The sequence below is a fragment of the Neophocaena asiaeorientalis genome, unplaced genomic scaffold (genome assembly GCF_003031525.2).
Source record: "Neophocaena asiaeorientalis asiaeorientalis breed wild unplaced genomic scaffold, Neophocaena_asiaeorientalis_V1.1 scaffold148, whole genome shotgun sequence".
NCBI classification, from domain to species: Eukaryota; Metazoa; Chordata; class Mammalia; order Artiodactyla; family Phocoenidae; genus Neophocaena; species Neophocaena asiaeorientalis.
Genome location: NW_020174050.1, coordinates 3,899,165 through 3,926,288, shown reverse-complemented (window position 1 = coordinate 3,926,288; position 27,124 = coordinate 3,899,165). Strand labels below are relative to the sequence as shown.

Sequence of the window (27,124 nt, the reverse complement as noted above, 5' to 3'; positions counted from 1 at the left end):
GCAGGTGGATTCTTAACCACTCTGACACCAGGGAAGAAGTCCCTAATTACTTTTTAAACATTGGATGTGTTTCCTTTGGTAATTTGGAAAGGGTTTTTTTTTCTTATAAATGAAAATCTTTATTTCTTATTTTAATCTACAATGATTTCCCTGAGTCTTCAGAAGATTAACTTTTACATAAAATATTAAATAGCAATTATAAATTATACTTTGTTGGAAAGGTTTTATTTTGTACTTTTTGTTACCTTTATAACTATAGAGTTATATAATATAGTTAATCCTTTGTAAAGTAATTATTATATTTCTGTTTCCTCCTCTCTCCCATTCATCCACCATCTGAAGAAGCTATCTTCTTTATCTTAGTGCTTACCATTAAACCTGTAAATATAATTAGACCTTATAATTAAACATTTCAGGTTAAAAGTATAATTCTGTCCCATTGACAAGGAAATCCACGTACATACTCTTTTTTTTTCATACTCTTATTTTGTTTGCATCTTCTCTTCTTTCTCCTAAGTTTGTTGCTAGTATCATTTGTACATTGTTAGGTTTTAAATATTCACTTTCTATTTTGTAACTATGATACCCACATTTGTATAACACTTAGTCCTGCACTAATGGATTTACTGCTCACGTTCAGAATATTTTCTCTGCTGTCTTTTCCTTGAATGACAATTTTTTGGGGTATAAATATTCTTTCCTTGAGGATTTTGAGGACTGTATTCTAGTAGTTTCCTCCTCTTTAAAAAAGAGGCAATGGCGAATTTCCTGGTGATCCGGTGGTTAGGACTCTGTGGTTTCACTGCCGAGGGCTCAGGTTCGATCCCTGCTCGGGTAACTAAGATCCCGCAAGCTGCGTGGTGTGGCCAAAAAAAAAAAAAAGAGGCAACATTTCCTGGTGAGTGTTCATCTGCCATTTGTGTTTCCTTCTCTTTTCTTATAGTATCTTTGAATAGAGACTGGATCGGTTCCTTTTTGATTGTTTCTTATCTTGTAACAAAGTGAGCCCCTCCTGGACTGCTATTTGTAGGAGGTTCATTTTCAGGAAAACCTGTGGTCTTGTTCCAGGCTAGCAGGAATCCACCGTGGTTCACAACGATTTTCCTTACAACACAAGCCTGAGTGTGGGATTGACTTATGTTATCCTTACTTTCTCTGAAACTTGTAGTTGCAGATTTGTTCATAATGAATTGTTTTGCCTTCCACTTGGCTTCACTGACAGATTGTTTCCAGCAAATGAGTTCCTATGTGACAATTCAGACGCCCTCTCCTCCTGTTCCCTGGTGCCATTCAGTTCTAGGGATGGTTTCACTGACAGTCTATGAACCCTGTTCTCATTATACCAAAGAAGGTTTTTTGTTTTTGTTGTTGTTGTTTTTCTTTTCAGGGTATGTCACCAACTTTGGAAAACTCTGCTCTGCCAGCTTTGTAGCCACAGATGATCTCTTGGTATCTTCCTAGACTCCTGTTTGACCTTCACAGTGCCACCTCGTTTGCTGTGGGTAGGGGTCATAAATCCTTCTTAGTTTCATCAAAGATGGAGCTACATTTCTTTTTCTCATTGGCTTTGTTGTGTTCTCTGAGAGGAGAATAGAGCAGTATGGTCTTTTTGACTCTAATTTAAAAACCAGGGCTTCCCTGGTGGCGCAGTGGTTGAGAGTCTGCCTGCCGATGCAGGGGACATGGGTTCGTGTCCCGGTCCGGGAGGATCCCACGTGCCGTGAAGCGGCTGGGCCCGTGAGCTGTGGCCGCTGGGCCTGCGCCTCCGGAGCCTGTGCTCCGCAGTGGGAGAGGCCACAGTGGTGAGAGGCCCGCATACCACACACACACACAAAAAACCAAAATATAGTTTCACAATTTATACCGTTTATGCATTTTATTTATGTTTCTCTTATGCTAAGATCTCTTTTAGACTGTGACTAATTACTAGTAGTTTGATCTTGTAAAAACTATTTTGTATTTTTCTTTTTATAATAGCAACTGAGGCATGAAAATCTCGTGAATCTGTTGGAAGTGTGTAAGAAAAAAAAGCGATGGTACCTAGTCTTTGAATTTGTTGACCATACAGTTCTTGATGACTTGGAGCTCTTTCCAAATGGACTAGACTACCAACTAGCTCAAAAGTATTTGTTTCAGATTATCAATGGAATTGGATTTTGTCACAGTCACAATGTAAGTGTTTAGATTAAACAATTATTTAAAAAGTTGAAAATTTAGAAGAGTGTACAATGGACACCCATACACCCACCGCTGAATTCTATACTTGTTAACACTTTGCTATATTTGTTTTATGACATATTTATTTATCTGTTCATCCATTTATCTACTTATTAATTTGTCTTATTTATGCATTTTTTAAAGTAAGTTGCAGACTTCAACTCTAAATACTTCAGCTCTGCATGTCATTAACTAGAGTTTGCAGAGTTTTTTTTTTTTTTTGAGGTAACATTTACTGAGTGAAATGCACAAACTTTAAGTAATGAGTTTTGGCAGATACATACAGGTAAGAATCCATTTATTTGTTAGTTCAGATTCTCTTGCCTAGTTGTGAAATATGAAAATCCCTGCTATTACTCTGTTGTCTATCACAACAATTTTATATCCTTTGAGAATCATATAAAAGCAATTCTTCCACGTGCCACAACTACTGAAGCCTGCGCTCTAGAGCCCATGCTCCGCAACAAAAGAAGCCACCACAATGAGAAGCCTGTGCACCACAACGAAGAGTAGCCCCTGCTCGCCGCAACTAGAGAAAGCCCGTGTGCAGCAACGAAGACCCAATGCAGTCAAAACTAACTAACTTAATTAATTAATTAATTTTAAAAAAAGAAAAGCAGTTCTAGGTAAAATGACACAAAGTATAAAATAACTAACACAGTGATTCTGCCAGTTTTACAAAATATTTTAAATGACATTTTTTTGTGTGATTATAAAAGTAACAAATGCTAATGATAGAAGCGGGGCTGGCCCTGTGACCTTTACCATGGGTGTCTAGGAAGTAATAGAAATTGGTAGCTTATGCAAAATACTCAGCAATGCCAATTAGGATGCTGGTCCTCTGAGTTTACAATAAATATATTTTTTAAAATTTCAAAATACAGTTTACTTATATTAGAGAACTAGGCCTAATAATTTGTTTTGCCCAGCTCTAGAATTTTTAACATTGTCTGCCAGTGTCCTGTTTTCTCCTTCCATAGTCTCTCTTTTAGAAATCATAACCAACTGACCTTGTTTTAGCCTCTTTACATTTATAATTGCTTGATGAGTGCCTCCAATCGGGTACTCAGAAATCCACTTGAAAGCCTATATGATAAAACTAAACTAATTATTCTTTTTTTTAAAAATTTATTTATTTATTTATTTTTGGCTGTGTTGGGTCTTCGTTTCTGTGCGAGGGCTTTCTCTAGTTGTGGCAAGCGGGGGCCAGTCTTCATCGCGGTGCGCGGGCCTCTATCGTGGCCTCTCTTGTTGAGGAGCACAGGCTCCAGACGCGCAGGCTCAGCAGTTGTGGCTCACGGGCCCAGTTGCTCTGCGGCATGTGGGATCTTCCCAGACCAGGGCTCGAACCCATGTCCCCAGCATTAGCAGGCAGATTTCTCAACCACTGCGCCACCAGGGAAGCCCTAAACTAATTATTCTTAATCAAACCTAACTTTTTCCAGACTTTTCTGTTTTTGGTAATGGACCCACTGTTCTTTTAGGTTCCCAGGTTTAAGTAAAATATCTGAGATTACTTCCTAAATTCTGTTGATTCTTGATTTAAAATATTTCTACTCTGCACCTCGTCCTTTCCATTCCTTTGAGCACCAGACTAGTTTAGGCCCTTATCACCTCCTAGTTGTCCCACTGCTCTTCTCCCCACTTCTAGTCCCCCTCTCTGCTTTACCTTGTTCATGGCCAACATCTTCTTTAAACACCTTGTTGGTCATGTCACTTCCATGGGTTCCCATGGCCCTGACACAAGCTCAGACTTCCCAGAGTGGCAGTTGAGGCAAAACCTAGTACATAACCTCTACTCCAGAAAAAGCATTTCCCCAGCATTTCCTGATCTATTCCCATCTTCACTCTTTTGCTCTTTTTGTTACCCTCACTTGGATTGCCCTTTCATTTCTACATTTATCCGGGTCATACTAGTGTTAAAGACCTGTCTTAGAGCCCACCCTTTTCCACAAAAATTTTCCCTGACCAGCCCAGTCTTCAATGACAGCTTTACTCTCTTAGTCTTGAGAGCAGTCCTTATCAGAGCAATTGATTTGGTAATTAATAATATATATTTCATCCAGTATCTTTGATCGTTTAAATAAAATTTTAAGCATAAATGTTCTTTTTTTCCCAACTAGGTCCCAGGTTCTTTAAAGCCACGAACAGTTTTATAGGCTTTTATTTGTACTTATTATAGGGACAAAAACAGTGCCCTGCATATGACAGGTGCTCAAAAATAATTAGTTTGCTTAACTTGATGTGCCAGTATATTTCATACTCTGCTTTTTGTCTTAGATCATACACAGAGATATAAAGCCAGAGAATATATTAGTCTCCCAGTCTGGTGTTGTCAAGTTATGTGATTTTGGATTTGCGCGGACACTGGCAGCTCCTGGGGAGGTTTATACTGATTATGTGGCAACCCGATGGTACAGAGCTCCAGAACTATTGGTTGGTGATGTCAAGTATGGCAAGTAAGACATGAGCAAGGTGGGCGGTGGGGAGGGCAGATTTAACTCTCTTTTCTTGATAAAATGGAACATGTTTTTAATATGATGAAAGATCCCTCTAACACGGAAAGGAAGTTTTCAGTTCAGAGAACTTTATAAAGTTATTTGTAAACATTTTTGGTGCTTCCCCTTTGAACATTCTTGTGAAACAAGTTGGTGTGAGTATAATTATTTTAAAGGTAGGGAAATCAAGGTAAGTGGTCTGTTTTTAATAGTAAGTTAGAAATAGGTATGTTTCTCACTTGTAAAGAGAGGTAACATTGACCGGGTAAGTCTGACACTTGCAGTGAGGCAAAGTAGTGTGGGCAAGGGTGAGGGTAGAAATGGAACTGAGTGAGTAGTTTCAAAAACATAAATCGTCTTCATAAATGAATTCTTCAAAGAAGAAGGGATTGGAAGTTTTACTGATTTTGATAGAAATTGTTCTAAAATATTTTTTGCAATTTCTCTGCTTTCAGAGTACAATTCATTTCATATTTTCTTAATTACTCTGAGCTCTCGTTTTACCGCCATACTGTCACTTTTGTACCATGTTATAATTCCACTATGACCTTAAGCAATTTCAAGGTAGTTGTCCCTATGGTAATGATGCCGGAATATTCTTTAAGTTTTCGTCACCGATTTTTAAGACAGTTTTTCTATTTCCCCCTGTTAGCTTTCAGTTCTCCTTGTTGTTTGTGTTCGCAACTTCCTTGTCAAAATTATGTGTGAACAAAAAATGAATAGCCACTGAATGGAAACCCAAAAGGCTTATTTTCAGAATAAAGTATACTTAACAACTGTTTTGAGCCTTCGGAAGTCTTTTCCCTCATGTCACATGATTGAAGTTTCTGGAAATTTGATTTATGTAAAATTGGAAATTAACACTTTAAGTTTATAGGGAAATGTATTTTGTAGAGTAATCTAAGGCTTACTACTATGTTTTTCAGTACCAAGAATACCAAATAGTAATATGCAGAACAGATTCAGTCATAGTAAGCATGGTAAGATGCCAGGTTTTATACCACATTGCTTTTCTTTCAGGGCTGTTGATGTGTGGGCCATTGGCTGTCTGGTAACTGAAATGCTCATGGGGGAACCCCTTTTTCCTGGAGATTCTGATATCGATCAGCTATATCATATTATGGTGTGTTTGGGTAAGATTATACGTCTGCATTTTGAATTTTAGTGATTTTTCCCCTATGTTTTTGTTTGTTTATATTTATTTTACAAGCTGTTGGTACATTAAAGATGATACATGTTTTGAATGGGTGTAGGGAGCAAGTAGAAAAAACTCATCTATCTCTCTCTTTATATATATATTCAGTCATTCTCAGTCTGGCTTTTGTCTATCTGACATATTGTCCTAATCATGCTCTCACCTGCCCTCCTGCCAACTCCCCCGCTAAAGAAAAAAGCAAACATTGTACATTCTCTCTGCACTTTTGCGTTCAATAAATCACATGTAAAGAGAATACAAATGATCATATCATCTTTGGGTCAGCAAGCATTTGTGTTATATATCTATTACCCTCTTTCTCCTCTTCAAACTGAGAGACACAGGGACTTCCAAAGTAATTTTTTTTTTTTTTTTTTTTGCGGTACGCGGGTCTCTCACCGTTGTGGCTTCTCCCGTTGCGGAGCACAGGCTCCGGACGCACAGGCTCAGCGGCCATGGCTCACAGGCCCAGCCGCTCCGCGGCATGTGGGATCTTGCCGGACCGGGGCACGAACCCGTGTCCCCTGCATCGGCAGGTGGACTCTCAACCACTGCGCCACCGGGGAAGCCCCTTCCAAAGTAATTTAATCTTGCTGCAGTTCTGACTTTTGTTGCTAGTGCTTTGGACAGAATTTCAAAGCTAGACTATCAAAGTCATCTTACATTTGTTGAAATATCAACTTTCTGTTGGGTGATGGAGTTTGTAAAATAGAAATAATGGGTAATTACTTGAGGGTTAGTTAACTCTTAGATTTTAGTTTCCAGGTTAGAAGTTCAATAAACAATACAATGGTTTCTTATAGCAGAATTTTCATATATATTTTATATTAGGTTAGGTACTAAAGTTGAGAGAAAAGATGAAAGTGATCAAATCAGCCCTTAGATACGGATACACTGGGCAAAAATTAAATTCTTAAAGGGTGGAACTTATTTATCTAGATTAGATTCTGACCATATGACTATTAATATTTTCATCTTTGGTCAGCACTTGATGCTTTGTAGTTAGAAATGCAGTGCTGGTACTTATATCTAAGAAATTATACAATGTTCTTTACCTGTGCTTTTCCTATACTCCCTTGCATCTTCAGTTCTATGTACAGTAGCGTGTGAACTTTTGTGAATGAGTATGTTGAGATAAGAATGTTAATTTCTTTTGCGTTGACTTATGTCAAAGCCACCTAAAGACTGCCAGGCGCCACCACAATAAGAACACTGTGTGTTCAGTTGTTTTTGCATGCGAAGAGAGTCCCCGCTCTACAAGCTGTGTTACACTCATCTCTACTCCACACCACCTGTCCCATGATGCGTAATGACAGAGATGTGTGCCATTCTCACTGCCAGGTAATCTCATTCCAAGACATCAGGAGCTGTTTTATGAAAATCCTGTGTTTGCTGGAGTAAGGTTGCCTGAAATCAAAGAAACGGTTCCTCTTGAAAGACGCTATCCCAGGCTCCCTGAAGTTGTGATAGATTTAGCAAAGGTAATCGTACTTTTTCTTTGCACTTTCTGACAGGGAATTTACATTATGGAGATTTGATTTTCTCTTCGTTTTTTCTTGTCCAGTTGATCTTTTAGGACAACAGTTTCCTCTGATGATTTAAATTTTTGTACATTTTAAGAGTTTTATTTGGTGAGCGTGGGGATGGAGGGACTTTAGAGATAAAGACCTGAAAATTTTGCTTGTTTTAAGAAACGCATTTCATATTATGTGGCAAGTCTTAAGTGTGAAAACATTCTCATAATGACATGTTTTTAATGTTTAACATTTAAAATGCAAGCCTTGTGTAAGTGGAAAAGAGAAGAAAAATAGGGTAAGAAAATAAAAAGAAGGGTAGAGAAGCAGGAAAATATTAAAGTCTAAGGCATAGGACCATGGCCTGTAGTGTATTGTTAAAAAGGGGCTTTTGCTTAACCACTAGATTCACTGAAGCTAATTTTTAAATGATCATCACCTTTCCCTTGTATTTGATTGAGGAAGACTTTAGGGAGATTCTCACTGGATCAAATGGTCTCTAAAAGTGGACCTTTTGGAATTATTCGCTCAAAAATTTCTTATTAGTTAGGATTGTCCAAAAGTGTTGATAAACTAAGTATCTCTGAAAGAGCAGGGTCACAACATTTACCCAAGATATTTTTTGCTTTTTTACTTCTTTAAATAACTCATTTAAAAAAAGCTTAGTAAGCTTATAACTAATTATAACAAGTTCTTAGAATAATACATTGTTATTTTGCTACATAGTCTAGCAGATACAAATATTTTTCATTGAGACAAGCTTTATGATCTGTCTGTGAAGAGATCTAAAGGGAATAAAGGTAAAACAATATTGTGCAACTTATATCCCTTATGGTAGAATCATATAACTTTTTAAACATTTTATTATAAGAAATCTCAAACATAGAAAAGAAAGTAGAAAAAGCAGTGGTGTAATGAACCCTCACGAGCCAGTCATTAGCTACAACAATTAACAATATTTGGAAAATATTTCATCTATCCTGTCCACACACTCAGCGACTTTTTTTTTTGGAGTATTTTGAAGCAAATTCCAGATATTATATTATTTCACTTATAAATGCCTTAATTATTTGCAGAATTTTCTTGTTCATTTAAAGCTACTTATTGATAAGTCCCTTCTGTTCTTACTGGCAGTGAGTGGTTCCAGTGAATCAGAACAAGATATAATAAAATCTATAATAAAATGAAAGAACATAGATAAAATAAAATCATCTATGTCAAGTATCTAGCACAGTAATAAGCACAGAGTAGGTTCTTTCCCTTCCATTCTGTAAGTACTTTAAATTTTAAAAATTCACAAAAATTCTTTAGTATTGTAAAATATCTAATCAGTGCTCAAAATTTCATTAATTTTCTCATAGTTTCTTTTTATACTTTGAATTAGGATCCACATGAAGACTAGAGTTCTCAATTGGTTGATATGTCTTTTAAGATTCCTAATTTACAAGCTCTTCTTCATCTCTTGGTTTTTTGTTTAAACCTTGCCATTTATCTGTTAAAGAAAATAGGTTGTTTGTCCCTTAGAATTTTCCACATAATGTAATTTAATATGTTCCTTTGTGTCCTGTATTTTGTATAAACTCACAGCAGAGCTAGAGCTCAGTCAGAATCAGGTTGATCTTTTGGCAAGACTACTTCATAAGAGGTTTGTATATTTCTGTCCAGAGACACTGAATGTCTGGTGTTCTTTCTTTTTGTGATATTAGCAATCATTGGTAGTCATTGTCTAGATTTGTGCTTTATTATTTATCATTTATTATAGATGTTTAAAATTCATTGACTGTGAAAAGGAATTTTCTATATTTAGAAATGTAAACGTAGGCAGTTTTTCTTTGATATGAACTGTATGTATTCCTTGGTTTCCCAGAAATGCTTACATATTGACCCAGACAAAAGGCCCTTCTGTGCTGAGCTCCTGCACCATGATTTCTTTCATATGGATGGATTTGCTGAGAGGTATTGTACTGTGTTTTCTAGGTCATACCAACCTAGAGTTAAAGTAAGGCCCCCATAACAGTACATAACTGTAACAAACAGTATTTCTCTTATTACTCTACCCACCTACTATTACAGGAGCTCAAATATTTACCACCCTACCTCCATTCACCCTTAGCAATAATGTATTCCTAAGAGTGGTCCCCTGCATTCAGTAAATTAGGGCTCTTGGTTTTCACGAAGCAGTTCCTTCATGCTTTCTTTCTGTCTCCCCCTGGTGACATCTACCGCTCAGGTCACTGATTTCTGTGTTGCTACCAGCTGTGTGATGCCATCATCTTGGGTGCTGATGCATTTGCAATGGTGCCATCTCGTGTTGCTGCTGAACTCATACCACACCCAGTCCTATGACACTGCTGACACTGCTGATGTGCTGGAGACCTTGATGTGCCAAACCTGTAGGTGCCAGAGCGGCTGGCATGGTCTCCTGTGCTGTTCCAGCTGCTGGCATCAGTGCAGCTGACAAAACAGAAAGTAGTGAGATGAGTGGCAATGACATTGCTTTATATTTTTGCAAATCTATTTACACTCTAGCTGAATAAAAGATAGCTGGGTTCTCATATTTATTTGCTTCTGCATTCGATTAGTTGTGATATGTTGTTTTGGTTGAAATAAGTGGAGAAACTCTGGCCTCATACAAATATGTAATTGGAAAATGGAAGAGTATTTTAATAGCCCTTTTAGATTACTAAAAGGCTATTCTTCTTTGATTCTATACCAAAACTGACAGTGGTAGTTTCTTTAACGTTGCCTGCATTGTGGAATCTGAAACCATACCAATGAACTTCTTATCCCGTTACATTAAAATCCACTTGTCTAACTTGCACTTTGAATTGACCTTTTACCCACGCGTGCTTTTGTAGCATGATGCATTAGTCATTTGGAAAATATTGTTTTGCTAAGTTATGCAGAGCTTTAGAATGTTGATATTTCATTATACAATATCAAAAAGTCATATTCTCTCTCATCAGAAAAGTCTTTAGTATTAGGAATCTGCTAAGTTCATGGTAGTGGAGACAAGTTGAACAGAATTCTAATTTTGCATAAAAATTTGAATTTTATCATTGATGCAAATATTATCAGTTGTTTTCCTTGAAGTAACAATCTCTTTTGTTCATTTTTTTAAAAGAAAATATCTGCTGAATACCACAAGTCTGAATAATAATAATAATATTTTTTTCTGTCAGTCTTTCAAGTAATAATGTCCCATGAAAAAAGTGGCTAGTTTAGCTTGTATCTCAACCAGTTAAAGTGCTTTTCTTCAGACAACCATTACACTTTGATTTGTAGCAGAGGTACTTTATGCATATTCCTATTTTGTCACACAGAATGTGGAAAAAGATATGTTCAGGGGTTTAGATTTAATTAAATAAATATATATATGTTTTACTGCTCCATCAGGGACATTCTTAAACAAAACTACCCCCCACCCCTTTTAACCTGAGAATGTGTGGCTAAGAAGGATACAATAACTGCTAGTAAAGTTTGGTGCCACTGCTTCAATTCTTGGTAAGCCACCTGCAATTTTACCCCCCACTGCTTTTTATACCATCAGTGCAAATGTCAACATGGTGAAAAAGAAGTCGCCTTCGTAATAAGATAAGAGCTTTGACCTTGTGAACCTCCTGAAATGTTCTCAGGGATTCCCATTTCTGCAGACTACCTCATTTCTTGTTTTGAATAACACAGTTGAGTTTAATACTCAATTTTTAAGAATAAATATCTTGAAAACCATTTTTTTCTAGATTTATCTGTCTCATACAATCTTATTTTATTGACACATGTAATTTTTATGTAGGTTTTCTCAGGAACTGCAGTTAAAAGTACAGAAAGATGCCAGAAACATTTCTTTATCTAAAAAACCCCAAAACAGAAAGAAGGAAAAGGAAAAAGATGATTCCTTGGGTGAAGAGAGAAAAACACCTGTGGTACAGGTAAATTTCCATGTTTTAATGTGTATTAAATTTTAAATTTAATATATCCTTAAATTTGGGGGGTGGGGGGCAGGGAATAATGAAGATCTTAAAAGTTTCCTGAGTGGCTAACAAGTTAACTTTTAGCTTACTTGTCAAAATGTATCTTTTCTGTAGACATTACCTGTTTAAAAAAAATCTTAGCATATCATGTACTGAATGGCCTACTGTATGCCAGTCTGTGCAATAGGGCTTGTCAGGAAATCACTCTCATCCAAGAGCATTTAGACACATGTGTGCACACCCACATGCAAACACATGGACACAAACACATGCACACACCATTTTTTTGCCTTAAATGATAGGAAAGAAAAATGTAATTTTTAGAATTTTATATAAAGTAGAGCATTTAAAAATTGAGATTTATTTAAATTTATTTATTTATTTAAATTTATTTATTTATATAAATATTTATTTATTTATATAAATTTATTTATTTAAATTTAAATTAAATTAAATTTATTTATTTAAATTTAATTTATTTATTTAAATTTAATTTAATTAATTTATATAAATTTATTTAAATTTAAATTTAAATTTAAATTTATCAATTTATTTAAAGTTTACTTTTCTTGGTAATTTATCCAGAATCTGTTCTTGGTAAGATAATTCAAATCTACCACCAACCCACTCCCATTTCTCAAGTGAACCCAAAGAAGAATGAGTCCTCAATTCTGTGTTCCCTGACTCTAAACATATGAGAACAAAAGCGAGCATGTTTGAGTCCTCTTCCATTGTTTTCCACTGAAATATAAATGTGATATGTGTGTATATCATTAAATCTGATATATATATATATAATCAGAGCTAGTGTGGGTTTCATTTTCACTTGAAATAGATGTCTGACTGAGAATCCCGGGTTTAATTATGATTCCATAGGTAGAATAAGAAAAACTGGAGCACAAGAAGGTGATATCTCGGGCTTCCCTGGCGGTCCAGTGGTTAAGACTTCCAATGCAGGGGGCCCTGGTTTGATCTCTGGTCAGGGAACTAAGATCTCACATGCTGCACAGTGCAGCCAAAAAATGTTTTTAAAAAAGGGGATATCTCTGGAATTCTGCTTTCGTTGATAAAGTACTTTATAGGAAAATGTGATTTTTCATTCTCCTCAGATCATTAATGTTACTAACATTTTTGTAACAGGATACAAATGCTGATCCCAAAATTAAGGATTCTAAAGCATTTAAAATAAAAGGATCAAAAATGGCTGGAGAAAAAGTTGAAAAAGTCAGTCAAGCTTCAAATGCCAGCTGTCTCAATGACAATGGGATGAGCCACATCAAAACAGTGCCTTCAACAAGCCTCCGAGATTGCAGCAATGGCAGCGTGGGCCACACAAGAAATCCAGGCATGGCAATTCCTCCACTTACGTACACCCTTTCTGCGGTGGCTCCCACTATTAATTCTGGAATGGGAACTATCTCAGGAGTTCAGAGTTACAGGTATGAATTAGGAAAATAAGAACAAAATGTTGTTTAAGGAAAGGACATCTTTACAAATTGCAAATATTTATCGATTCAGCCATATGTATTATTACTCTCAGGTTTCTGAATCCTATTCATTTTTGTCAGGTTACTGTTTCAAAAGACTTCTTGGCTAATGTGATGAAAAATGATTAGCATTTGATCAAAAAATTTACCTGAGTCCTAAGAAAATAAGGTGGTATTATTTCAGGTGAAGGAATCTATAGCTATTTAGTCTAATAACACAAAAGGAGTTTGTCATTATAAAAGAGATAATTGGTTTTGAGCGTCTGCTGCTTCATGGCATGGCTGTGGGCATGTAATAGTACAAAGGAGCTCCTGTTGGGAATTTCGCAGAAAGGAAGGTAATTTATTGGCATTGAAGGCTGGGTGGGAGGCATGAGGGTAGTGGTAAAGGACAGGATGTTTCACCAGATCTGTGAGCATTGTATGTTTAAGAATAGGCATTAAATTCTGATTGAACTGCATGTCACTTGGTGTTGGGTCTTTTGATTTTGTGCTTGAAAAAAAAAATTACTGCTGGGTCTAACGCAAATTTTTTTGTGGCTTTTGTACAGAGTGGATGAGAAAACCAAGAAGTATTGTATTCCATTTGCTAAACCAAATAAACATTCTCCAGCAGGAGTTTATAATATTAATGTGACCACATCGGTAAGTGATCTGTTTCAGAGGCAGAAGAGCAAACATTAGTCATTTCTAGACTTCTATTAATAGTAAATATGATAGTGAAGAACTGAGAGTTTTATTGAGAGACGTATCATAAAGTGGAAACTTAATTATGTATATATCATCCCAGCGTGTCAAAATCATAAATGTGAGAGACAAGTTTAAGTTTCATAAGTCTGGAAATTTAAATATAAGATGTTGTTATTATATAGAATGGATAAACAACAAGATCCTACTGTGTAGCACAGGGAAGTATATTCAATATCCTGAGATAATGGAAAAGAATATGAAAAAGATATATATACATATAACTGAATCACCTTGCTGTACAGCAGAAATTAACCCAATATTGTAAATCAACTATACTTCAATAAAAAAAGATGTTATTATTAAAATGATATCTGTTTTAATTTTTTCAGTAATGGTAAAGTTTCTTAACCTAATGCTTGGTGATCAGTTCTTTTTTAGAGTAGATGAGAAGATAAGTTGTCTTATCTCACCCACACCAGGTTTCTGGTGGAAATAGTCTATTTATTCATTGAATAAATATTGATTATCTATTATGTTTAAGTCACTGAAGAAGAATGTCAGTCTTTCTCTTCAGGAATCTCGTGGTTTAGTAGAGAATCAACACATTAAAACAGTGTCAGATTGCAGTAGTAGAAGCATGTCAAGATTCAGAGGTCTTCTGAAGGTTCAGAGGAGCGTTATTATGCGGAACACAGCTGCCAGAATGCTTCTTTTTAAAGTTAAGTTGAATCATCATTGTTCTTCCACTCAAAACCCTCCATTGGCTTCTCATCTCTGAGTAAAGACCAAAGTGCTTTTAGGGCCTGTTAGTCCCTGAGTGACTCACTCCCTCATCCCTCTATCCCACCCCTGGCTACTCTCATTTTTGATCACTCCATTCCGACCACATTGATTGCCTTGTTATTCCTGGAACATGGCAAGATATACTCCCACATATGGGTTTTTGCACTTGCTATTTCCTCTGTTTTAGAACATTCTTTCCCCAGATAATCCAAAGAATTTGCTTTTTCTCCTCCTTGGCTTACATGAAACCTCATTGTGAGGTCTTCCCAAATATTTTAACTCATTTTGTCTATTATTCTCTCCCCTCCCCTTGCTTAATTGTTTTTTTTCCATTGCCTTACCCGACATCCTCTATTCTCTTATTTATACATGGTCTGTCTCTCCCTCCGCCTGCCCACCGCCCCGAATGTAAACTTCCAAGGAAGGATTTGTGCTTTGTTTGTTTTCCTCACTTCTCTGCCCCACACCTAGAACAGTGTCTAACGCATTGAAGCTGCTTAAGAAATGTGGTGAATAGATTTTTCTGCCAGGGAAGGAGAGGTATGGATGTATTCCCCAGAGTATTTTTCTCACACATTTCCCTTCTCTACCTCTCCCATTATCCTCAGAACTGAAAAATATAGCCTTCTTTTCATATCTCTGGTGATTGCAATTGTTTTTCTTTTAACTATTCTTAGCCTATAATTTCGCTACCCATAATACTCTCCTTTTTGATATATCCTACTCATTTATTTGTGGATATTTTTGTGTTTTACCTTCCTGGTCTGCTCTGGAAGATTATTTTGATCAGCAAGTCTTTTCAGAGTAGCCGGCTCAATACCATTTTGCTGGAATTGTTATTAGCCTTCTTTCAGGCATTGCATTATCAGTGCTGGCTGATAATCTTAGATCTCATTTCTGTTTATCCTTCTTTGGAATAGGCAATCAAGAAAGGAGGTAAAGATTAGTAGGGAGAAGACCCACTGGAGTCTTTTCTTAATGAAAATTAACCGAGGCAGAACTAAGGCTAAACTTTCTTCAGCTTCTAGGTTGAACATCAATAGCCTTCTCCCATGCTTTATGCCCTGATTCTGAGATGTGAATACATATATTATTATAAACATCTCTTATGTATATTATGTGTCACTTTTTTTTTTTTTTTTTTTAAATTTTTTTTTTTTTTTTTTGTAAATTTATTTATTTATTTTTGGCTGCGTTGGGTCTTCATTGCTATGTGTGGGCTTCTCATCGCGGTGGCTTCTCTTGTTGCGGAGCACGGGCTCTAGGCGCACGGGCTTCAGTAGTTGTGGCCTGCGGGCTCTAGAACTCAGGATCAGTAGCTGTGGCACACAGGCTTAGTCACTCCGCAGCATGTGGGATCTTCCCGGACCAGGGCTCGAACCCGTGTTCCCTGCATTGGCAGCCAGATTCTTAGCAACTGCACCACCAGGGAAGTCCATGTGTTATTTTTTGAGTATATAAATCTAGTAGTTTGGACTCATTATTTTATTGTTTTATACTTGCAGATAGTTTTTTTTTAAACTAATTATTTTATTTTACAGCTGATTTGAACCTTGAGCCTTAGCACTCATTCTATTAAAAGAGCAAATAGAAGGGGCTTCTCTGGTGGCACGGTGGTTGAGAATCCGCCTGCCAATGCAGGGGTAACGGGTTCGAGCCCTGGTCCAGGAAGATCCCACATGCCACGGAGTAACTAAGCCCTTGAGCCACAACTACTGAGCCCGTGTGCCACAACTGCTGAAGCCCGCTTGCCTAGAGCCCGTGCTCTGCATCAAGAGAAGCCACTGCAATGAGAAGCCCACACACTGCAACAAAGAGTAGCGTCCGCTCTCTGCAACTAGAGCAAGCCCATGTGCAGCAACGAAGACCCAACGCAGCCATAAATAAATAAATGAATTTATTTTTTTAAAAAAAGAGAGAGCAAATAGAAACAGCCAAAAGAAAGACACTCAAAAGCTCACTACAGGACTTTTGAAGACTTTCTGAGAGGCAGAGTAGCATAATTCACAGAATATTAAGCTCGAGGTATCTGGAATCTCAGTGGCTTAACACTGTCATTATACTCTTTGTGTGTATATTTCATTATACATACATATACGTGGATATACATGGATACATACATATACGTGGATATACATGGACATACATAGGATTTCATTATCTATATTGGTTTCTTTCCTTTTAGTAAATCATATAATCTCTCTATGTATCATCTGTTTTGAAAATGTGGAAAAGAATGTAGAGTTTCTGTGATTCTCAAATGAAACAGATTGGGAACTTGTCAAATTCATAAAGGTGCAGAATTGAAGTGCTGCTGTGCTGTTCTTCTCTTTATTATTTTTCCAGACTTTATCAAATATGAAGTAATAGTGCTTAGAAAGATTAGGAATATGATTAAAGTTATAATTTTATACTTAATAAACTGTATTTCTAGGAAAATGATATTTGCTAACAGTGAGGAGTAAGACAAGGACAGATGTAAAAAAATGAGTCACAAGATTATCATTGGGAAAGTGAAAAATGTGCTAGGAGATGTGATATACATGACAAGATGTACTATTCAAAAATTCATGTGGCAACAGCAACTATGCTAAAAAGCCCAGCAAGTGTCATAAGACCTGACCTTGCTGGCCTGAAAGACCAGGACACTGATGCCCATCTTTTAACCTTGTACTACTTGCCAGGACTTACACTGAAGTTTGGTGGAGGGAGAAGGAGAAACTCATAGCAACCAACCAATCTGCTTGTTAGTAATTTTAATAGATTTAAAGAGGAAGAGGTTTGAAATACTGGATGAAATTGTTTTGTATGTTATTAGTGTTCTTCAAATTTTGTATTATTCTAGCTTTTCAATTCTATAAATTTTAGGATACGAACATAGTAGTTACGAAAGGGGGCAAGCTTACCTGGAGGCTAATTCATTTGTGTTAACCATTCTGATGATATTAGGTTGCTAGTGAAAAGAGTCTACTTCAGGCAAATAAGAAAAGAAGGGAATACTCAAAGAGAGATGTCCGTTTGCCTGAACTAAACTATAATCATCTCCCTGAACTAAAAGCCTTGGAAGGCATCGGTATGTTTGTAACGCTTTTACTTTTTCAGCCCTTTTGTTTACATTATTTAAAATGTATGTTAAGTAAACTAATACAATATTAAAAATTTATAGTAACTTTACATATTTAAGTATGTGAAAATGTACAGACTTATGTACAATAAGTATATACCAAGGGACAGATACTGAATGTGAAGAACTAACAAAAACGTCTGATTTTCTCACTGTGTTTATGGTTATTTTTATCTAGCTCGAAATTCCAGGCTAATAAAGAAGGAGAACAAAAATCTTTCAGAATCTCGAATTCCTTCTCTGGTCGCTATTGACTTGCACACCTTCAATACTGCATTACATCAGGTATAGAAATACTCTCTGTAGGATGCATGGAACTCGGGTCTCTCTCATATTTCCTTTTAAAGTGTCCTATGGAGAGTTTGCTCTTAAGAATTGGGCAGGTTTATTAGTGGGATCTATAAAATTTTGCTTGTTAAATTTTGTTTTATGGTTCATTGCATTAACTACCCGTATTACATATATATTTACATGAACATTTCCCAGTTTACAGTGATCAATTTTTCATAGATTAAAAAATTGTGTGTGTGTGTGCATGCGTGTATGTAGCCTAGCTATGGCTTTAATATAACTATAGGCTTTATGGTAGTTTATGATATTTCACTGCATTAATACCAAAGTTGTTACCTTTCAAAGAGTGAAACTCTTTTTGGAATAGTTGTTTTTTTTTTTTTTTTTTTTTTTTTTTTGCGGTCCGCGGGCCTCTCACTGCTGTGGCCTCTCCCGTTGCGGAGCACAGGCTCCGGACGCGCAGGCTCAGCGGCCATGGCTCATGGGCCCAGCCGCTCCGCGGCATGTGGGATCCTCCCGGACCGGGGCATGAACCCGCGTCCCTTGCATCGGCGGACTCTCAACCACTGCGACACCAGGGAAGCCCTGGAATAGTTTTTATTATCTTAAAATGTATTCTCCATTTGACACTTTTCCCCGGGGCAATCCATTCCATCCATGCTAAAGATTTTCTATTCCATATAGTCTTTTGCTATAATTCCTCTTATCTCTTCAGAATATTTATGTTTCTGCTACTTTTATATCAACAACAGTCATATCACTAAGAAAACTGGCCAACTTTTTAATCTCCTGAGCCATCCCTAACTAACTACAAACTTGGGATATGAATCATTGAACTTTCCTTTTACTTCTTCAAACAGATTTTCACCTTTGCTTGATGCTAGGCACCTTTTGTTTTGGAATTCTCCATCCTCATTGTTTAAGGATTTCCATTTCATAGACAGCCCCTGTAGGTAGCCTCCTTCTCTATGCCGATGCTTTTTCCTACTGTTACTCTTTAAATTATTTTGTAGAGCTCTGCAAACAAGGGGAATGATATTGTTGAGGATAACAAGTTGCAGAGGCAGTTACCCAGTGATTCTGAAAAAAACATTTACAGACTGCTGCTGCTTTTGCCTTATCTCTTGCCAGCAATTTTGGGAGCAACATCGTCAAAGCTAAACAAATTCCTGTTGTGTGAAGATGAATCACTGCCACAGATTTTACATTGAGGGACTACAGAGTCTCAGGAAATTCCTGTATACTTCTAAACTTAAATATGGATTTTAAAGCTGCAGGATTTTCCACTTGCTCTTTGTGAGCACACTGTTGTTCAAATCACGTTTCAGGGTTGACATAGCTCAATCTAGTTTCATGCAATGGAAGAAAGGCTTTGGCTGCCTTCCCACTTCTTCAATATTTTTATTTCTCGTTCGGAACTAATCCTTTTATATTTATACACTGGTTCTGCATTTTTACTCTCAGTTTATTTGTTAAATTTCCATTTGCATTTAAAATAAAGAAGAAAGTAGCTGTAGTGAAAAACACAAATTAACACCAAAGTAACACGAGCTTATGTCTGGAAAATCTGAGTGGAAAGAGAACAGGAGACTGAAAGCAAAAGCCCTGCTGGCAGAGGCTGTGACCTGCTTTGCAGTCTTACTTTATGGTATTCATCTATGCACTGAACTACATTTTGTTTCTGTACATAACACAAACATTTTCACATTTATGAAACTCTATTATGTACCTCGGGAACAATCTGTAAGATAGATTTTGTAAGTACAATATTACTTAATCCATGGAATCTGTCTCCACTCCCTCACCCCCTACATGCTTACATGTCTTATGTACTTAGAGACGTAGCTTCAGATTTTTTCCTCTAAGCACTGTTTTCTTCATCCCACAAATTTCGATATGTTGTATTTTCATTATCATTCCATTCAAACACGAAAACATTTTTCCTTGTAATTTCTTCTTTAACCCAGTAATTATTTAGAAATGTGTTGTTTAATAGTTAGATATTTGGGCGTTCCTTAGATATTTTATTATTAATTTGTAATTTAATTCCATATGGTCAGAGAATATACTCTGTATGATTTTGATTTTTTTAGATTCACTGAGATGTGTTTTATGGCCCAGCACATGGTCTGTCTTGGTGAATGAACCTTGTTCTCTTGAAAATAATGTATATTCTTTAGTTGTTGGATACAGTATTCTATAAATGTGAAATCCAATTAAGGTTGATAGTGTTTAGATATTCTATATCCTTGATGATTTTTTTGTTTAGTTCCATCAGTTCCTGAAAGGGTGCTGTCAAAATCTTTTACTATGATTGTGGAATTGTCTGTTTTTCTCTTACATCTATTTTTGCTTCATGTATTTTAAATCTGTCTTATTAGGTACATACACATTTATACTTGCTTTGTCTTCCTGATACATTCTCCCTTTTATCATTATGAAATGTCTCTTTCTCTCATGGTGCTCTGTGCCTTGAAGTCTATTTTATCTGAGATTAAAGTAGCCACTCCAGCCTACTTCCACTTATTTGTTTCCATAGTACATCTTTCTACTTTCATTTACTTTCAACCTATCTGGTTTTGTATTTAAAGTGTTTCTTTTGCCAGCAGCATATAAATTAGGGTCTTCCCTTTGTAGCTATTCTCTCAATTCTGATTCTTTTAATTGGAATGTCTGTTTGTTTTCTATTTCTGCTAACAAATTACTACCAACTTAAAACAATCTCCATTTATTATAGCTTCCATAGGTCAGAAGTCCAGGCACAGCTGCTGCTCTCCTTAAGAGTCTCATGGGCTGAAACCAAGATGTCAGCAGGGCTGCATTTCTTTCTGGAGGCTCGCGCGGGTATCCGTTTCCAGGGTCATTCACGTTGTTGGCAGCATCTAGTTCCATGTGGTTGTGGGACTGAGGTCCCTGTTTCCCTGCTGGCTGGCTCCTGGGAGTTGTTCTCGTTCTCAGCTTCTTGAGGCCACTCACATTCCTTGGCTCATGGCCTAATTCCATGATCCTCAAAGCCAGCAACAGTGGTTGAACCTTTCTTACTCCTTGACTCTCTCTTACGTCCCCTTCTGCCTCATCTTTCTGACGTTCTTCCCATTTTAAGGGCACATGTGATTTCTTGGGCCCACCAGGATAATCTTCCTATCTTAGGGTCAGCTGATTAATAGCATTAATTCCATGTGCAAAGTCCCTTCACAGCAATAGCTAAATTAGTTTGATTGACTAGCCAGGGACAGGAATCTTAGTGGAATATCTTTAGAATCCTGCCTACCACTAAATATTTAGGCCATTAACATTAATGTGATTATTGATATGTTTGGATATAGCTCTGTCTTTTCATTAGTTGTTTTTTGTTCCTCTATTTTCCCTTTCCGGCCTTCTTTTGTATTTGAATATTGTTAGTATTGGCTTTTTGGAGATACCTCTTTGCATTATTTTTTAGTGACTTCTCTAGGGATTACAGTATACATAACTAATCTTTCATAGTCTACTTAGAGTAAATATTGTACCACTTATAAAATGTAGAAACCTTGCAAATGTATTTCCGTTCCTCCCACCTGAACTTTATGTTACTGTTTGCATTTGTATTTTGTTCACATACATTGAAAACCTCACTATGCTATGTTATACCTTTTGCTTTCAATAGTCATAAGTATTTTATGGGAAGAAAGTAGTTTTCTATGTTTACCTAGCTACTTACTGTTTCTGTTGTTCTTCATTCTTAAAGATTACAGTTTTATTTTCTGGTATTATTTTCCTTCAATCTGAAAGACCTCCTTTAGTGTTTCTTGCAGAGCAGGTCTGATGGTGACAAACTCTTTTAGTTTTCTTTCATTTGGGAATGACATTATTTTGCCTTCTTTCCTGAAATATATTTTCACTGGATATAGAATTTGAGTTGGTAGGTTGAAAAAATTTCTTTTTCTCTCAGGACTATAAAGGTATTATTTCTTCGTCTTCTGATCTCTACGATTTCTGGTGGGAAATTCTCAGGTATTTGAATTGTTACCCTTAAGTAATGTTTCATTTTTCTCTAGCTGCTTTCAAGATCTAATCTTTACCTTTTGTGTTTATTAGTTTGAATATAATATGTCTAGGCATAGTTTTCTCTGAATGGATCCTTTTGGAGTTTGCTAAGCTTCTTGAATCTGTAAATTTATCTCTATTACCAAATTTGGGGAGTTTTTGGTCACTATTTCTTCAAACATTTTTTTCCTGCCTAATTTCTTTCTCTTCTCCTTCTGAAGTTCTAATGAATGACATATATGTTAGACCTTTTGGTAGGTATTTTCTCACAGGTTCCTGAGACTGTTCACTTTCTTCAATCTTTTTTCATTCTGTTTTTCAGATTGAGTAATTTCTATGGATCCTTCCTTAAGTTCTTTGACTACTTTGTCACTTCCATTCTGCTAGTAATTTTAAAATTTCAGATAATGTATTTTTTAGTTCTAAAATATCCACTTAGTTCTTTTTTAGAAATTCTATTTCTCTACTAAGAATTCCTGTCCCTTCATTCATTTCAAGTATATATAAATTTCCAGCATCTGGGCCACCTCAGGATTGCCTTTATCTTTTGACTGCCTTTTCCCTTGAGAATGAATCACACTTTCCTGGATCTTTTTATGTCCAGTAATTTTGAATTGTATCTCGGATATTGTAAACGTTGTATTGTATAGTCTCTGGGTCTTGTTATAATCTTCAGGAGAATGTTGAAATTTTTATTTTAGTAAGCAGTCACCCAAGTTTTGTTTACACTGTAAATTCTGCCTTACCTTCTGTGAGAGGTGGTTTAAATCTCAGTTCTCTAAGTCTTTGTCATCCTAGTTTGCATCTGTCCTGCACTTGTGTAGTTCAGGGCTTAGCTGGAGGCTTGTACAAGTGATTAAAATCTCATTCACTTCTCTAAATTGAATTTAGACAATTGCTATGCTGTTGGGAGCTATCCCATGCATGCATACCTCAGGAACTGGATGGAGACTTCTGTGGGTTTATACATAGAATTAGAGGGTCCCCTTCTCTAGTTCTCTTCCCTCTGGAGTCCCCCCCCCCATACTTTTTGCCCTGCAGGGACCCCTTTTTCTGGTTTCTCTGACTATAAAGATGGGGTTCCTTTCAGACTTTTAGCTTCTTGCACTTCTTTACGACTCTGAGACTAGGGCTTGCCCTTTGGGCAAAGTCATAGAAGTGAAAAACAAACAAAATTGGAAACCTACCCCCTTGTGAAGGGATACATCTCCAAGTTTTGACTCTTTTCCTTAATCCTCAGCTGTTTTTCTAAAAGGTTTTGTTTTGTTTTGTTTGTTCATTTATTTTGGTGATAGGTAGACATGGGTTATAGTGGGTTTACATTGCCCTGGCACATCAGAAGTATCTTTTAACATATGTATCAACAAAGAGGTCAAAGAATAAGATGAAGCCTTTACTTCATCTTCTTCTGTGTAAGCAACTTGAGCTATGACTAGTTCCCAAGTTCTAATCATCTGATATTTGAACAAGAACTGGGATTTTGAGGAAGTAAGACTTTTACAATTACTGAGACTCTATATGCTCAATTATTAACTTGTAGGTATCAGGATCTCCCCTGTCAGATGATTCAGAGGCCGATTTGCCTCCAGTGGAACACCAGCACTGACTGTCATTTTGGTTCTGAGCTGGGTAGGTCTGATTTCTCACCCTTGAAGCTGTGTAACCTTTTGTGGGAGATATTTCGTAGCTTGCTGAAGCAACAAATTCTACAGCTGAAACATACTCCAATGATTGACTCTATGAGAACTCTTGATAGACAAAGAATTGTACTACTTAAAAAAACAGGAGTAGCTTTGTCTCTGTGATGAAATCCCTTTTCATAGCGCTTGCACCTCTTGCTTTTAAACTAATGTCCTGTATTTTATTGATACAGTAATGTGAACTTAGGGTGACAAGTGCTCCAGAAGGATAAATACTTATCTCCCGTATCAGTCATTCGCCCTTTGGATTTGTAAAGCAAGAAAGAGTAAATGATTGCTTGGTAATCTTTTTCCTAATAAAGAGGGATCATACCAAGTGATTGCCTTCATTTTAAATATAACTTTTTAGTACTGAAAAACCAAAACCAAAAAAAAAAAGAGAAAAAAATCAGACATTTTTGGGTGATAATTTGCTATGTGAGTTCACACAAGTCATTCAAAAATAAAATCCTGCATTCTTATAAGTGTGTTTTTGGAATTAACCTGTTAACCTCCACAAAGCATTTTGAATGTCTGTGACATCAAATGTGAATTTACTGTGATGTGCATAAATCTTAAGTTTTAATTTCTCATTTTTACAGGTCCCTTCCAAGGGCCTAGTAGAAGTCATTGCAACGCATTTGCTATACATACTGCATAAACTGCAAGCTCTATAAAACTTGTATCTATTTTGTCAAAATTAGTCATTATTTACACAAAAGGAGATGTTGTGCTATACATGGTAGTTTTGGTGGATAATTATCCTGAAGACTGTCTTTAAAATCTTGTTTTTTATACATATGATCTAAGGTTTTCTTAGACCATGTAATACCTACCAATACTGTCAATATATACAATATGAGAAAGCAAGTGAGGTAGAAATCAATTTCTAGGAAGAATATATGTAAACTATTTGGTGGCATATATCCCCCTTTGCTTTTAGATGCTGCCCTAGCACTTGAGATGACATCCTTGTGCAACGAAAGTGCTGATATCCTAGAAGCAGAGATTTGTGGTTTTGAGCCTTGACTTCTGAACTGACTACATTTTCTGAGAAAGGCCTTGCAGCAGAAGAAAAGACTAAGACATCCATGTGTTTCAAAGGAACATTGAACAACTGTCCCTTCCCAAATGTTATCCCATCACTTTTCAAGTCCACTGATGCTATTCCAAGATGTATCCAGTGAAAGAATAGCGATAGAGTTCTTGTTACATGAACGTGTATTTAATATTAGTAGATCGTGTATTTAAAGTGAGTAAAAAAAAAAAAGGGAGAAAGAGAGAAGCATTTAAAAGGTCGTGTTGTTTATGCATTGAATCTTGTGTGTTATTTGTATAAATGTGTACATTTATTTGGGAGTGGGTTTGGTGGTGGTAGGTGATAAAAACTAGGATCAGTTGAAGAAAATGAAAAAAAGCCTAGGATCAGTAGGAGAAAATGTTTCCTTTACCCTAACTTAACTATAAAACACATTTAAAAATCTTGCTTTTTTCTAGGCTTTAAGGAGAAATGTAACTGCTCTCTGTGGATGGATGTACATCTTTGGTTTCTGTGATTATTGTTGATGTTTGATCAGTGTTATTGTGGGAATCTGGCCTCTCTGCTGATCTTCTAAGAACCACACTAAAGCAAATGTCGCAAAGAAGCCTTTTATTTCTAATGACCTAGTATGACTCTGGCATTGGGTAGTCCTCTGTTTTATGAGATTCTGGTGCTAATGTTCTTGTGTGTAGGAACGTGATTGGAACAAGAGTGATGAAGGAGAATTTTGTACGTTTACCTTGGAGCTGTGCCCTGTGCTTCTCATTAAAAAAAAGAGGTAGACATACAAAATTTGGGGATGGAAGCTGGGTTACCAACTGACTAGGGCTGATGACTCTTTTCTGGGCCAGTTGCTATGGAACTCCCCAGCTGGAGAAGTTCTGGGGAGGGAATATCCACTGTTAGGACTTCACTCTTGTCCCACTGATAGTTTGAAGGTGATATCAGACAGAACCTAGAGACGTTTCTGTCTCCTTGGGTCCTCCAAGGCCTCCCCCGAAGCTTTTCACAAGGTGCAAAATCATTTACCCACAGCCCACGCATCTTTTCTAATGCGCTGGTTCACAACTTTTAGGTGGGAGAGTGAAACCAATTGGACTGCAGGTTTTGGTTTCTGGGTTGTAAGTTGTGCTCTGCGTTCATTATCTTAGAGGATGGTTGTTAAGGGGGCCAGAACTTGTGTGGGCTTTTTTTTTGCCTTAAGCAATGAGCAATATGTTGTTTTTTCTAAAAGGCACTGACTAGAACTTAGCCCAAACATTTAACTAGCACTTTTCTCTATTACTCTAAAGAGCTTAATATTGAAATTCTGACCTTAGACACTTGGGCTTTCAAAAGAGTAGGACATTCCAGAGGCAAAATAAGGGACTCCAATGTAGAGTCTATAGGTGGTTCAACTGAAATTTGGTCTTGGTTTTGAAGCTCTATCTTTAAACTCTGACCAGGTGTTTGACTAGATTGGTGTGGCTAACATGCTGAACAAAATTAGCGTGTAAGTATTTGTAGGCTTCACATTAAAATATTATTATTTTATTTTTACTCTGAAAAATATTGTCAACAGACTCTAGCATGGAAAGCAGATAATACTTAAAAGCCAAGTGTTTCTCTAGCTTCTTTCAGTGTTATTTTTATGTAAAGATCAGTGTGAAAATATCACCCCAGTGTCTGAGGGTCCAAGATCAATTACCTTCTCATTTGCTTTTGGTATTTTTTGTTTATTAAAACATTTTGTGAACTTTAGAATTAAAGAACTAAAAGTTATTCACTATAAGTCCAACTTGAGACTTGAGGATCATATCTGGTTAGAACCGTGGCAGAACTTGAAAAAGAAGATTTTGCAAATTGGGGCCATAGACACTGAACCAAAATAATCCCTTTTTTCAGTTTAAGATTACTTTACTTTGTCTCACCTACAAGGATGTGATTAAGCCACTTACTAATAGAAAATATGTATATGTACTGGTGGGGGGAAGTGGGCTTGCTGTGTGTATGTATGTTTTAAAATTAATAAATATTATATCTTACTGAGCTCCATAAATGGTTTTTACTTGAATTTATTTAAGAGACCATGAATAATGTATACAACACCATACAGTTTTAACAAATAAGTTTGAAATAATCTGTTAATTCTCTTTTTGAAATTTTGTATATAGGGGTGGCAAGTTAATTTTCTTGTACAGCCAGTGATACAAGCAACCTGGTCCTAAAGTAGCATGTCTTGTAAAGATGACTTGGTAAAAGTTGTGACAGACTTACGCTTAGAACCTGGTTCTCCTGATTGAGAATCCTTGCTTGGTTAGAATAGCTGACTTCCTATAGAAATAGGGACACAGAAGATGTGTTTTCTTATGTGACTCTCTCATTACTGGTTCCTTTATTTTAGTTGTGCTACAATATAAGGCTGGATCTGTACTAAATTATGAGTCAGACTAGACGGAAAAATGTACTTCACTTGTTTTCTAAATGCTCCTCTATGTAACCGAACCACTGGCAGGAATTAGAAACACCAGCATCACTGCTTTTAAGGTTTTAAGGCTAGTCCTAGAGAATTAGGCTAAATGGATTTTTCTCTATTGTTTTGTGTTGTGTTTTAGAATTGGAAATGGG

The 27,124-nt window shown here is 36.5% G+C and overlaps 1 protein-coding gene across 6 annotated transcripts in view; it reads left to right on the top strand.

Moving 5' to 3' along the window:
- CDKL2 (cyclin dependent kinase like 2) overlaps positions 1-26,544 on the top strand; it is a 36,183-nt gene extending 9,639 nt beyond the window's left edge. The window contains exons 3-15 of one of the 6 annotated variants that reach the window (XM_024754166.1): positions 1,978-2,172; positions 4,498-4,676; positions 5,736-5,848; positions 7,252-7,391; positions 9,292-9,380; positions 11,218-11,353; positions 12,536-12,834; positions 13,434-13,527; positions 14,147-14,290; positions 17,305-17,428; positions 17,658-17,764; positions 23,337-23,425; positions 24,419-26,544. In XM_024754166.1, coding sequence (XP_024609934.1) covers positions 1,978-2,172; positions 4,498-4,676; positions 5,736-5,848; positions 7,252-7,391; positions 9,292-9,380; positions 11,218-11,353; positions 12,536-12,834; positions 13,434-13,527; positions 14,147-14,290; positions 17,305-17,428; positions 17,658-17,764; positions 23,337-23,402 — 1,686 coding nt within the window. In that variant the 3' untranslated portion in view covers positions 23,403-23,425; positions 24,419-26,544. Of the gene's footprint in view, positions 1-1,977; positions 2,173-4,497; positions 4,677-5,735; positions 5,849-7,251; positions 7,392-9,291; positions 9,381-11,217; positions 11,354-12,535; positions 12,835-13,433; positions 13,528-14,133; positions 14,291-17,304; positions 17,429-17,657; positions 17,765-23,336; positions 23,426-24,418 lie in introns of those variants that run through there. The other 5 variants (XM_024754168.1, XM_024754167.1, XR_003004404.1 and 2 more) reach the window with 5 other exon arrangements.
- The last annotated feature ends 580 nt before the right edge of the window (positions 26,545-27,124 follow it).